Genomic DNA, 12,135 nt, shown 5'->3' on the forward strand with positions numbered 1-12,135 from the left:
CAGGATGGTCAGCCTTTGTTTTAAGAAAATAAGAATGAAATAACTACAACAAACATTTCAGAATTCATTTAGTTAATAATCAATCAGCCAAATATTTTTTAATTAGATTATTAGTTTTGGTCACTTAAAATGGCTGATGCTATCAAAAATACAAGGAGCATTCAAAACCACACAGAATAAACTGTCCTTAATCAGATGTAACCCCTACACTAAACTATCAATAATGACAAACCGATGTCAATGCAAAATAGTTGCCATTTTTGCAAATGGGATTGGTAGGATTTATGTTGTCTAGGAGAAAAAATTTCTAAATATCTATATGATTTAAGAAATTCTGAGCTATCTTTAAGTATAACAAGCATTCTACAGCCTAAATTACACTGTTTTGCTAAGGCACACAGGAATCTCAGTGTTGAAAAGATTAAAGTTAGTGTCATAACTCACTTTAGCACTTAAAAATATCCCAAGTATTTGACTTTTGGCCAGCACCATTCATTTATTTATTTTTAATATTACATCTACATTTAATATTCTACATTTACTTACATGCTTTCCCTATGGAGGTTAAGTAACTCCTTAAACTCTGAAATTATTTAGGTGGCTTAAACAGAGTTTGATTTTCTGTATGTGAAAGTGAGGCTCCTTATTTCTACATTTTCAGGTAATATAACAAATTAAACATAGGAAACAGCACTGGAAGTGTCATAGAATATTGAATTCCATAACAGTCTAAAAAGTAACTGCATTTATGATTACCAAACCCTATATTCTGAAATCTTAATTTTAAAACTTCACCTTATGACCATAAAGTAAGAGCAGTAAGATTCAACATTCACTAATAAACCCTTCCTTGGGAATAAAACTATTGTTTTGAACTTATAACAAACATCTCCTACAACACACAGATCTCTGAAAATGACATAAAACCTTTGCTAACCTTAGACAGTATCCTTTCCCTTTGTTTAAGAATTTTCTCTCATTTCCAATCCTGATACTACTATTGCTTTTACTTCTCTTTTGCTAACATTTCAGAAATAAATTGATCGAAAATTATTGATTAGAGGTGAAAAAGAATATACTACCTGCAAAAAAAAAAATAAAAAGTAATGTAGATCTCAAATTCATTTCAGAAATATCTTGCAGCAGATTGTGAGATTAAGTCCATCAAAAATTGTAATAAACTAAGAATGAATTAACAGATTGTGAAGTAAAGTGAGTAAAACTGAGTGGCTAACTGTTCTGGCCTTTCAGTTGAAGTTTAAGCCAGCTCAAACAAAAAATAATGGTGAAGTCACAAGTGATTTTTAAAGGAACTGGATCAAATTAAACTAAGCTTGTACAAGGTTATTTTAGCTTCTGTAATCTGTTACACTTTAAAGTCAGTGTGTAAAATTCTGAGTATGTTTAACTGGTTTTATAGGTTATTCCCCAGAAGAATCCTGCCATTGTGTAGGAGATGTATCACCAAGGAGTTCATCCCCTCTTTATTTTTTTCACTTTATTTTTTCTTGTTCGAGGATCTATTATAAGTACTGTAAATGAAGGCCCTAAACACATCTCTTGTGTTGAAATAGAGTTCCAAGGGAAAATTCTCGTAAGTTGAAGTCATTCAGAAAACAGCTACAATTGTTACTATGCTGAAATACATCTACCCTGATCTACTGTGATCTGTCTTGTAATGTCCATGGAGAAAATGTTAACTATAAAGCCTCCCATTTCCATACTTTAAACCTGCTTGGAGCTGTAAAATTGCTTTTCTTTATTGTTTTGTAAGCATTTTTTAATGAAAGGTACTGCTTTTATTATATAGGACTCAAAGTAAGACCTAAATCACTATCCAATAAAAGTATTGAGTTAGACATCTGAAGTTACTACCCAGAGGCTACTCTGGTACAGTATTTATAAATCTCTAAACAGTTAAGTATAATTATCTTTCTGCTTTTGGGGAAGAACGCAAAATACGATTTTTAGTTAGAACTGAAAAATTTTTTTGTGTTGGTCCCTGTTCATCTGGTGGGTAAAACAACAAGCAAAATTCTCACAGTGTAAGACTGAAAGAAAATACAAAATTCATGAAAAATGAAACAGTCACTAAATGCTACTTGAAGAAGAAAGGATGGAAACGTCAACAGAATGAAGGAGAATTACTGGAGCTCTTCAGGTATAACTGCCATAACTTGTCTTTTCTCTGAAATAATTAATGATAAAATAATCTCACCTTGTATTTGAGGGGACAGAATAAGAATCAGGAAGGATCAAGGGATAATAAACCAAATCTCCATTACCTAAGAGTGACCTTTTTTCTCCACCACAAATATACCTCTTTACAAACTTTTCTATGAAGACAATCACTCAACAGCTATAAGCAGCACTCCAAGATAAAACCAGGAATTCCCTTGTACAAATAGGACCTCTGACTGAGTCAATGGGTCATTTTTTGAAGAGGCAGGCCAAGCTCCAACTTTAAAGCATTTTGTATCTCAGAAGTTGAGATGTCTTAATGCAAGTAATAGTTTGCTGCAGCTTCAGTGGGATGCACTTTGGCCTTTCTGTCCTTGGAATCTAGGTCTCATAAAGGCAACAAAATGCATCGATGAGTTCCAAAACCTCATTTTCAGGACATCAGAGTCTGCACACCAACGTCTAGCAAGTCTAAGGAGTTGCCCAGTCAGCTTTGAAATATTCAATGAAGACAGCCATGAGAATCCTTTCAACATGAAAGCTTTCAAGAACACAGATCTGTTTTGAAAGTTTCTTGTTCTTTTTGAGCAGAATTACACATTTTATGGAAAGGAGACCAGGAAATGCTTCCAGAACAGTTAGTAAGCTTTTCCTTCTAAGGAAGGCACCTTGTTTTCATTCACAGATTTGTATAGTCATGCTGTTGTCATGTGTTGCTAGACATAGATTTGACAACATAGACAGTTTACTAGCATCTGCCCTATATACTCCAGGTTCATTTATGGCTCTGGTCCAGAATTTTTTATTTTTTTTTTCTTTGCCTTGGAACTCTTGAGGGTTTTTTATTTCTTCGGGAGATCAGGATGCAATTCTGGCAGCATCAGTTAGGGTTCAAGGAGAGCAGACCAGAGTACATACTCTTACAGAAGATCCAGATAATTAATGCTACTGGTCCAAAAGTCTGGGGATATTTTAACACTGTGAGACGCTAGAAAGATTCTGCTCCTGCATTAAAACAGCTGTGTGTGTATTGAGTTCATCTTGAACTAGTAATGAGAAAATCCTTTGTTGATGTAAACTAGATTAATTCAGTAGACTTTCAGCAGTTAATCCATTGGGAATTGGTGGACATACAGTTTTTTATCAAGGAGCCTTGCTGTCATATGTCCAACCTCTTGCTTCTTTTACAAGGCCTTTTTTCTCAGTTCCGGGTTCAGTTGCTGGTGCAATGCTATGTCCTTGATTGGAAAAGGCATGTTTGGATGGATACAGAAGGTTCAGTGAAAGAAGATGACTTCAGTGTTAAAGTAGGTGACAAGGGTGAGGCTGTAGTGAAAAGGGAATGAAATCCCAAAATCTTTGGGTTCTTTTTCTGCTACCAACTTAGAACAAAAGTGTTATAGATATGGTCCTGTACTTCAGCACTGGCCAATAACTGTGGCTTATCTGATGGTTAATAAATTTGCATCCTGCTTTCTATGGTGCACTTCTTGTACTAATGTCATATTTTGTCTGATGCTGGAGTGAAATAATTATAGGTAAAATCTGGAAATATACTTGTGCATTCAATAACCTGTGAATTAAATGACTGTATTTTTTTCCCTTTTTCCAGAGGCATAAACCTAAATGATGTATCACATTTTTATATGATTCCACTGCTTAATGACAATAGAATTATGCTAGCTATTTACTTAGAATAGCAAAGGTAAGATTACACTGTTAATTCACCTTACCAAAAAACTCACAGCTTAGTCCATATGTTTCTCAGGCCGTTCACATATTTTGTTTTGTTTCTTCTCATTTCAACACCCTGTCAAAGGTCAACTGACACTCTTACACACACCCAGATTTTCTAATGTCATTGTTTCCTGTGATCAGTAATAGAAGTCACATAAAAGAACAGCACAGAACAGTCTTTCAAAGGATGCTGGTAGTGAGGAATGTCTGAATTCAAAATCATACATTCACATCTAGAAAAATTCAGACTGGCAATACTTAAGGTTTGTACCAGCTGATGTGTTAAGAATACTGTTATGTCAAATAAGGCAGAAATGTTTAAGCAAAAGTAAAATGGCAGCTTGCTCTGGAAATAAAGGTACTTAATTGCCAGTAAAGAGCTGTGAGGTGATTCTAGTATGCTGCTTCTTGACCAGCAAAATTTGAATCACCTGATTTATATAACAGTCATGATAGCTGTGTCCACCATATGCTAAAGCTGCATTTCATAGACAAAAATGTCACAGTGGATATAATTTCCAGTGAAGTTTGTGCTATCTACTGATCTAATTGCTTCTGACAGCCTAACCATTGTATTCAAGGTCTTTCAAGAAAATTTACTGTACTGAAAGCAATGCAACTAATACAGGAGCTGTGGATACTGTAAGCAGAGAATTTATTAGGAAGATAATTATTTTCTGAAGCAACTGGTTTTAGAAGAAAAAGCACTGTCCATATTCAGTGCTCGCAACTAAAATTTGCGGCTGGTTTCCTGCCTCATGTTACACCCTTTTCCCTCAGAAAAGCTAAAGAGTCACCTTTTTTTTTACATGCACACTGATATTTAACTGAAGAAATTTCCAAAATTTCTAAGTATGTGATAATCTATTGTGCCTCTGCTTCTCTGCATCAGCTACATGGAATATCGCTGAAGGGATTTAGACCATGGCCACAGTCTGCACTTCATGACCTACAGGAGCTATGCTGCAGCAGCAACCTGGATATTATAGAATCACAGAATAATTCAGGCTGGAAGGGACATCAGAGGGTCTCTAGTCTGACTTCCTGCTCAAAGCAGGGTCAGCTATGAGGTTAGAGCAGGTTCTTCAGTGCTTTATGCAGTCAGGTCTTGAATACCTCCAAGGATCAAGAATGAAAAAATGACAAGTGTTCAAGTGGTGTACAAGATTCTTACATTGCTCCCAGAAATAAAATACACCAGTTAAGTGTTGGAAATATCACTAACCTCTGCGCAAAGGGAGAACAAGGAAGTTCTTTCAGACTGTTCCTCAAGAACAGGAAGGAAGGGAAGAAGGGGTGAGACAATTGGTTTCAATTACATACGTGATAGGAGACTGAGAGTTATCCACCAAAAGCCTGGTAATGAAAGTACACATTTGGTTTTGAGATACAAAATTTCAAATCCAGGTCTAAATCATCAAAACAAGAACCTCCATGCTTGTCTTCCACTTGTGCAATGAATTTCCTAATCATGACTATAAGTTATTATAGGGTGAGCAAATCAGTCTCACACATTTTTAAGGGAAGAACTCTAAAATTTGTATTACTTCCAGGCCACAGAATTGAAACTTCAAACACTCATGAGATTGAAAAAACAGTTCCTTCTTCTCTAAATCTACTTGTTATCCAAGAAACTATCCAACCTGACTTTGAAAATTTGAAACTTTTAGTTTCCTGGTACAATTTAATTCTGGTATTAAATTCCACAATTTTATTGCTAATTCTAAGAAAAAAAAAAATTCCATCTTCAAGATGTTTCCATACTCAAGAAGTTAACATTGCTGCCTCTGGTTTTTGGCTCATAATTCCTGTTTCCTGATTTGAGTCTAAAGAGGAAAAACTGAATTTAATTTTACTTCTTACAGTCCTTGCGGGGAAACTATCTCTAGATCAGGCTCACAGGGAAACTGCAGACCAAAGCACTATCCTTTCTACACCTACATTTATAGCAGGGCTTGATCCAGGGGGAATATTTACTGCAGCACCTAATAGGTTTACCAAAGGTAGGACTTTAGCTGCATAAGATGAAAGACCCTTCAGGGATGAGAAGAAGATTGTTTTTACACTGATGGTCTTTGCCAGGGTGCTTATAACTGCTTTGCAGCTGTTTTGCAGAGGCACAGTTGGTGTAAAATGGCCTTTGGCTACCTATGAATCAGTCCCCTACTCTCAGCAAAGACTGAAGGATTTTGTTTAATGTCCTCACATGGGATGAGTACATGTCAAACTATAGGAAGAAATCAGTTTTGAGTTAATTTTAATTGGCTTTTTGAGCAAGACAACATAGAAACTGTAAACAAAACTTAAAATTCTTATTCTTTTTATTTTACTTTTTGGCTTGTACCACTGAGCTTTTTTCCCCTGTGGTTGCAATGTACATAAAGACAGAAGCTTCCGGTATTCTGAAGTGAGTATGAGTTAGCTTTGGCTATATGACAGTAACTGCCCTGGTAAGAAAGCCGCAGAGCAGGGCAGGGTGAGAAAGCAATGATTTTTTTTATTTATATATATATATATATACATATATATATATATCTTAGGGAAATTTTTAAATGACAAAAAATTCCAGTTTGACATTCATTCATTTTTCCTCTACAAGATGTGCTTTGTGATGTAGCAGAGAAACTACGTGACTGTCCCTTTAAAAGCCATCATACCAATCAGCAGGTTTAACTGTCAAGCAAGCTGATGTAGGGCTCTTTGAATTACTGAGTGAGGGATATTCTTCCTGCCAGGTCCTGTCCCCTGTAGGCACTGCAGAGAAGTATTATAGGGCAGTCCTTACCTTGGGAATTAGCCTGCAAGACCCCAATGCTGTCATCAAACTGCATAGATTTGATGTTGAGTGACGCCAAGATGCATTCCTTGTCCTGCAGCGAAGCATCATCAATATTATTCTGATTGGCTGACAGGATAACGCACATGTCGCAGAGGTTGATGTTGACAGCCCTTAAATCAGCCCGACTTAATGGCGTACCCTTCGGCACAGAGAAAAAAAAAAAGGGGGGGGGGCAGGAAAGGAAAAAAAAGAAAAACAAATTAAAGATTGAGAAGGAGCTTTGGGAAATTATTTAACAAGTATCTTTTTTATGCTCTGACATTAAGCTGGTCTAACTATGTGCCAGGGAATAGGAGATGTGTGCTAATCTAAAGGGTAGTTGGTGCTGATGGCAGCATTTTAGGTTCAGTCTCAATACTCAGTCAAGCTATTACTAACAAACAAGAAACAGGAATAATGCCAGCATTCTCCCTCTCATCGGTGACTTGAAATTGTCTTGATTTAAGTTGCAACCTCTGGCTCTCTGAATATAACAAGGGGGGTGTTTTAAATGTCTATTTATCTACTACAAAGCCACAATGGTCTTGGGCAGAATAGCAATTTAAACAAGAAAGCATTATGTGTCCTACACATTTGAAATGCAATCAGGATAAAGCTATTTTTTTTCAACCTGAAGCAATACAGAGAAAAGGTTAATCCTTTTTACTGCATGTTTTTGATTCTTCTAGAAGGAAAACACACTGATCTTCGAAGTTGTGTGTCTAAACCCTTTGAAACAAAACCAAGACTTTATTTTAATAGGCACAACTCATGCAACAGTCCCTGTTTCCACAGTTCTCAATCAGTGACTGCAATAATTACAGTGTTGTGGTAGTCTGTTTCACAGTTCATCGTTAAAACAACCGAAACATGACACTTAACCCATTATGTTTTGTTTAAAGATAACCCTTGCCTTTCACATCCAACATTCCACATCTCTATTTAGAGAATATTAAGTTTATGTCAGAGGGGCTGCAAGATCAAGGGAAAAAAGAATACTCTTTTTTTTTACGGAAGCTAGATTCTGCTTTGCTGCCCTACATGGTTTGGTACCCAAAGATCCTAACGATGAGGAAGAAACTAAGCTGTCCCCTTGTCACACAGCAACTTTCATAAAACCAAGTCAAGACCCTACTCTTCCATCTCCTGATCACTCATGGTGAACGTCTCCTGAACTCCACTGAGAGTGTTCAATGCAAAAATTAATTTAAAATGCACAAAGTGAAGGCAGAGCTCAGTTCTTTTTCAGTGATTGCCACCTCATTCCAAATACCAGCCTGACTATTCCAGGTTACTTTCAATAATTTTGAGGCATGAAACTTTGTGGAAAACAGTATATATCAAACAGATATGACTGAGTTGTAAAGCATTCAAACTCAACTTAGGATATGATTATTCCTGCCACCTTAATTCTGCCCTTTGTCTATGTACTGTGCAGCATGTGAAGGAAGATTCCTGTGGGGAAAAATAATATGCAACCATGTAATTAATTAAAGACTTACTCCTAATGATTTTATGCAAAAGGACACAATTAAGGCTGCCTGAGGATACTTAAAACTGGCATTTGCCTACTTCTTAAGAATTTAGTCAGCAGCTTAAACGGCACTTTTAATAGACTTTAAATAAAATTTCCACCTTTCTTCAGAACAAATGTTTTTATATTCAGCTGTAACCACATCCCCATCAGATAGCAGCAGCAAGTTTTACCTTGTGAACCAAAGCACAGAAAAGTAGGAAATCAGTGTGTGGCCTCCCTTTAACACATGATTACTACCAGTATGAAACTTTAGTAGACTTTTAAATTAGCATAATTAGATCAGAATAATGCTGATATTTTTAACCCTATAACACCATTCTGAACCAGATAAGCTGGGGGAAAAAAAAAAAAAAAAACAAAAGCAAGTCTGTGGTCTTCAGGCCTTGGTTACTGTGTAAGATACAATTCCTTTAATTATTCTGTATGTTTAAAGATGCATCAACTATTTAAGCTGTTTAAATTGAAATTAGTTCAAAACTATTCTGAATTTGCATGCAAACTCATTGGGGAATGTAAAGGTGGTGTACATTTCCTTAATGCATCTTCAGAATTCAGAATCAAAACTATACAGATACACATTATGTACTTGGCAGCTTGGATTCTATTCTGCTCCACATTTCAACAGCATTATTAATTTAATTCTGATTTCTTAGTCTTTATCCTTCAAATTGACTGGAATTAAAAGGGATTGGCAGGAAGAGGAGGATATTAACTGACCAAATCTGATATTGACACCATTTTTGTGACAGCAGAGAATATTGTGACACCATCTGTTGGATCAGTTTACAGAAAAAAGCCAAGGGCTAACACTAAAACTGCATTTACAGTAACAAAGACCTACAGCCTGAATTAATCAAAAAGTGAAGGCAGTCTTTCCATTCTATAGCTACTTTCCCACTTAGTCAATTTAGGTTACATCCATCATTGATTTATTTATTTCTAACTGCTGAAATGTAATTACTAAGAACTGGTAAATTCGTATTTTTTCTTTCTGATAAAAACTATCTAACTTCACTCTGTAATGTACAGAGCATCCTCTTTTGTACTTATGCTGTGTGCTCATTTCCCTCTTGCCTACATTTCTGTAGATCATTTACAGCTGCAACCACCTAAGATCACTGGCTTGGAGGGCTTCATTTATTTGTCCTGGAGCCCATCTACATTTTGGGCGCATGACTGAATGATAATGATATATAGAGAAAAAGGTCCTCTGAATTGTGGTTTTAGTGGCTGTCCCTACTAAAATCAATAGGATCTTTTCACTGATTTTAAAAGGCTCGGAGTTTTGTCATACTTCCATACTCGAGTATGGCAGTACTCTGAACTGGAATGCTATGGCAATATTCCCTATAAAACATGCCAGCCTAAAGAAAGTTTTTACAAACATAGATAAATATTATTTAGATAGAGTAACAATATTTTTTTCCAAAGGTTTTGTGGGTATAAATACATAAATAATGTCATAAACAACTACTGTCACAACATCAGAAGTGGCTACATGCAGTGAACTACAGTGAATGTTCAATATATAACACAGCTAATACATTTGATAGCAGCTGAAATTCATCCGATGAGGATGACAAGGAACCAAACACTGTGGCAAATATCTTCTAATAAGGTCTCACAGGGCTCTGTTTTCACAGACACAGTAAAGGGAAAATCTAAGTCCTCAGGCCTATAAGTAGACAAAAGTAAAAAAGCCTAAGATCAAAGTCAACACGAATCTGTCCAGTTGGTGTCCTAAATAAGAAAATATCAATAATATGGCTTTGGACTTACAGGCAAGATTGAAACCTTGGGGAAGTTATGCAGTGTTTCCCATTCCCTTCTCAGGTATTCAAGTGAACCCACAAACACAATATGCTTGAGTTCATGGTAGTGAAAGTTGCTGGCTCGTAATGGCATCACTAAATTTCTTAATCCAATCAAAGCGGACTTAACATCCCCAAATATGCAAACGACTACATGCCCACTTAAAACTGTCATCGCTGCTTCACTTCGAGTCTAAAAAAAAACAAAAACAAAAACAAAAAGACAAGGGAAAAAATGAAACAAAGGGAAGCTTAAATCATATATTGAGTTTTAAAACAGAAAAAACCCACAGCTGTCAATATCATTCATGCACAAAGAAGTGGTTTAATAATAGCTGTTCATTTTGTCCTTATTTATCCTTCATTAAATGTTCTCAGCAGAAGAAAATTTTGTTCTTGTTTGCAAATCCTTCATTGTTCAAGAAGATGTTGTACTGCACCAAATCCTGGTCCTATATATGTTTCTACATATGTGGATTAAGACTCTCATTGCAATTGAAGTACTCTGGATTTAGCCAGGAACAGAATTTGACCTACTATGCATTTAGCCACTAGAAGGATTACAGAAAAGAGATGCAAAACCATGCCTTAGCTGATGAATCCCTGGGGTTTTTCTTTCAGGACCAAGTTGACAAGCAAAATGTGAGTGCCTAAAGATCTTTGTAGGGATTTGTGGCATTACACATATCTTGTGAATGGAGAACCATATTCTCTTAGTCAAAGTTCTTATTTTAGAACAAGCTGTGACTACCCTGAGAAGCAGCCAAAGAATGCTCAACAGTGCTCTGCTTTACCATGGAAGTCCTCCATACTGAGCTTCTCTCAGTAAGAAAAAGCTAGTGTGAAAGATTGTGATTAATACAAACTTTTCAGGTCTACTGGACTTCCTGAGTTACTGAATAGACAGAAGGAAAAAAAATCTCATGGAGAACATTTGAATGATGTTCAGAATTATCTGCTTGTCCCAGTGACAAGAATAAATTTTTGCACTAATTTCATCAGTGGTAATGTCAGTTGAGCAGGCAAACTCAAACACCAGGATGTTGAAATAAAGTTATTCAGAAAAAATTACCTTCATTTCTGGAGTCAGTCTTATCATTTTTGCACTCCACCAAGTAGCTGCAGATCCACTGACAATAAATTGCCAAGAAGTTGTACACTCAGTACCATTACACAGAAGCCTTGCCAATGAAAAAGAACTAAACCAATGGTGAACTGCAAAATTTTTCCCTCACTTGTCCTTTTTCTAAATTATGGAAGCATGACGACGTGCAATAAAGATTGGAATATTCAGCAGAGGTGTTCACTATGTAAGAAGAATGGGAACTGATTAGAAGTTCTCTCATCAGTTAAAAAATACATCAGCTTTCTATTTCCCTGGGGCAATTGCACTGATTTAATCCAAGTCTATCAAGAAAGTGGTCTTGGCCCTTTAAAGAGCAGAAGACATGAGTGAATGCTCAAGTGAAGCATGTAAGTTGTCCCATGCCTCTGCCTACTGGTCTGGCATACTCACACTTTACAAGACAGACATCAAGTCTTGAAAGAAATTATGTAAAAAAATGTCACTCTGTAGTCATTGATCTTTATGTAGCCACATAGAGTTGACTGTGTGTCAAAACAACTCTTACTACCTGATACTGCTGGAATCACAAAGGGCCAAAATAGACCTTCAGCAGAAAAAGGAATTATTTTCAGATTGAAGCATTATCAATTATCAATTAGAAGACAAGCTGGGAAATACCATAGTCTTCAAATTATGTAATAAATTGTGTGGTCTGTAAGGACAGCATTAAATTTGCATGGATATGAACGTAGACATAAATTGTGGGCTGTGAATTTGAAAAGGTGTATAGAAGCATTTTGCTTGGCAGTGTCTTTATTGGCAGTGATGCATGAAGCAGAAACAACTTGGCCAGACTTATAGATTCATGGGCTAGAGAAAAAACTGACATAGCATCACCGAGAGGTGATACAACACCATTTTTTAAGAAACACTTTTCAAAGTGGGACAACACATAAAGGTTGTTGACTAAAATGTGCTTAGAGCA

At 36.2% G+C, this 12,135-nt stretch overlaps 1 protein-coding gene across 37 annotated transcripts in view; it reads right to left on the reverse strand.

Annotated features, from left to right (window-relative positions):
• The window catches only part of KCNMA1 (potassium calcium-activated channel subfamily M alpha 1), a 485,636-nt gene that overhangs the window by 46,912 nt on the left and 426,589 nt on the right, over positions 1-12,135 (reverse strand). For all 37 annotated transcript variants that reach the window (XM_062613051.1, XM_062613059.1, XM_062613013.1 and 34 more), the window contains 2 exons: positions 10,053-10,277; positions 6,704-6,896 (listed from right to left, as the gene is read on the reverse strand). In XM_062613051.1, the coding sequence (XP_062469035.1) occupies positions 6,704-6,896; positions 10,053-10,277 (418 nt within the window). The remainder of the gene's footprint in view (positions 1-6,703; positions 6,897-10,052; positions 10,278-12,135) is intronic.

Source organism: Pezoporus occidentalis, unplaced genomic scaffold (genome assembly GCF_034315485.1).
Source record: "Pezoporus occidentalis ecotype Australia unplaced genomic scaffold, CSIRO_AGI_Poc_V1 ctg101, whole genome shotgun sequence".
Taxonomy (NCBI): domain Eukaryota; kingdom Metazoa; phylum Chordata; class Aves; order Psittaciformes; family Psittacidae; genus Pezoporus; species Pezoporus occidentalis.